General features: G+C 47.7%; 1 protein-coding gene across 1 annotated transcript; it reads left to right on the top strand.

The window, feature by feature from the left end:
- The first annotated feature begins 1,026 nt into the window (after nt 1-1,026).
- On the top strand, nt 1,027-1,661 carry ASPGLDRAFT_1393591 (uncharacterized protein). The gene is made up of 2 exons (XM_022541678.1): nt 1,027-1,324; nt 1,380-1,661. Exons 1-2 carry the CDS (start codon nt 1,191-1,193, stop codon nt 1,573-1,575), a joined length of 330 nt encoding a protein of 109 aa, XP_022402509.1. The 5' UTR covers nt 1,027-1,190; the 3' UTR covers nt 1,576-1,661.

Below are 1,661 nucleotides of genomic sequence, written 5' to 3'. Positions count from 1 at the left end.
CTGTCTCATGGTTTTGAGTATGGATGGTGACTGCTCCAAGACTTTGGTATGGTTGCAGACCGTTGTGAAAACCAACAAGTTGTGGGTTTTATTGAAAGTAATCCCTAGTTCTCCCTGGTTGCAGACAGTTGGCACTGGTAAAGTGCATGTTTTCTGGTAAGGAATGTTTGGAAAATGGTTCTTTGACAGGGTTGAAATATGCAGCATACTTTGACTACATTGTATGTGGGGAGTTGTGGATGGTTTTAGATAACATGAAGACTGGAATGCACTATCTCCGCGGGTGGAATACGGTTGTCTTTAACCGCCCCTGGGCACGTAAGTATATACCCGGCATTCCATAGTATATGAGATCAACTAGTTAATTGGCTGACAACAGTACAACACCCATATTCAATTGAAATTTATAACAAAGGCATTGCATTGTATGTTAATTATTATTATAATTCCAAGAAATTGGCAAACTGCCAGTTATTTACTAAATTACAGTAACATATTGTAATTGGATCTTGCAGATAAATCCAATCTGCAAAATCCACTCCAAGCCATTCCATTCAGATTATCTGCACTGCTGCAGATCCTGCATGTATAATCCACAGCTGCTTTGGATTCTGGCCCATTGGATCTGAATCCGCGCCATTGCGGATTCGGCGCGGTTTGGCGCGGATTTTGCGGCTTCGCTGTGCCACTCTAGCCGCGCTATCGCAGCGCTAGCGGCGATACGGCGCCAATTTAGACTATGTCAATCGTGGCGATACTGCGGCGATACTCCCGTGTATCCTTGTTACGGACATAGGGCGGAACGCATGTATATTAGACAAGCACCGAAGGTCTACTGGCACTAGGCCGAAGTAGTAATAGTGCGGTCGTAACCCGTTTAGGTATAGGGCCGCCCGGAGTGGGCACGTGACCCCGACATTCTTTTGGTGTGTGGTGAATGGTTGATTGGTTTATGGCCTATCGGCTGAGCTAACTATAGTAGTAGTAACTAGTGTGTGTGTGTGTGTGTGTCTATTTTACGTCGAGGTTCGGGACTTTCCACGCATCCTTGGGAACCTCGGAAGCGGAAAAGCCCTGGTCTCGGTGCGGGACATACGACGGGCAGATTGAGACTGCCTGTCACCTAGCTAAACTACCATCTATCATCTATATACAGGTAGCCCCCCGCGCGGGGGGCTGCTTGGGTTTTCATGACTGTCAAAGCAGCAAAATTGCATGTATTGGTTTGCAACAAAAAGCATGCATGTGAACAAGAAGGGCAGGGAAGGGGTACAATAAAAGGGGAAAGAAAGGGAAGTGAGAGAGAGAGGAAGGGAGACTGGAGGTAAGCCTGGATGTCCCTGGATTTGGTGAGTTTGATGGCCTAATGTCATCGGCAGATATCTATATAGAAGTTGGATTCTCCCAGCCAGCCTGCAAATGCAGTGTATCCAGCCTTTGTGCAGAGGATATCAGTCACAGGCCAGCGGCCCCATGGATGTGCTGCTGCTTTGCAGCCCTCCCTGCAATGATAGAAATGGGATGGATCCTTTCTGCAGCTGCAAGAGCATGTCAGCAGGGCATCATTGTGTTTAAAGTGTTCATGGTACTCTGCAAAGTCACCATGTCCGCTCCTGGCAGCAATGAGGCGGCCCAGGGCTGTTTGTGGAAGGAGGAGCTCT

The sequence above is a fragment of the Aspergillus glaucus genome (genome assembly GCF_001890805.1).
Source record: "Aspergillus glaucus CBS 516.65 unplaced genomic scaffold ASPGLscaffold_7, whole genome shotgun sequence".
In the NCBI taxonomy this organism is placed as follows: domain Eukaryota; kingdom Fungi; phylum Ascomycota; class Eurotiomycetes; order Eurotiales; family Aspergillaceae; genus Aspergillus; species Aspergillus glaucus.
Note: the sequence above shows the minus strand (reverse complement) of the source record. Positions and strands in the feature narration are given on the sequence as shown.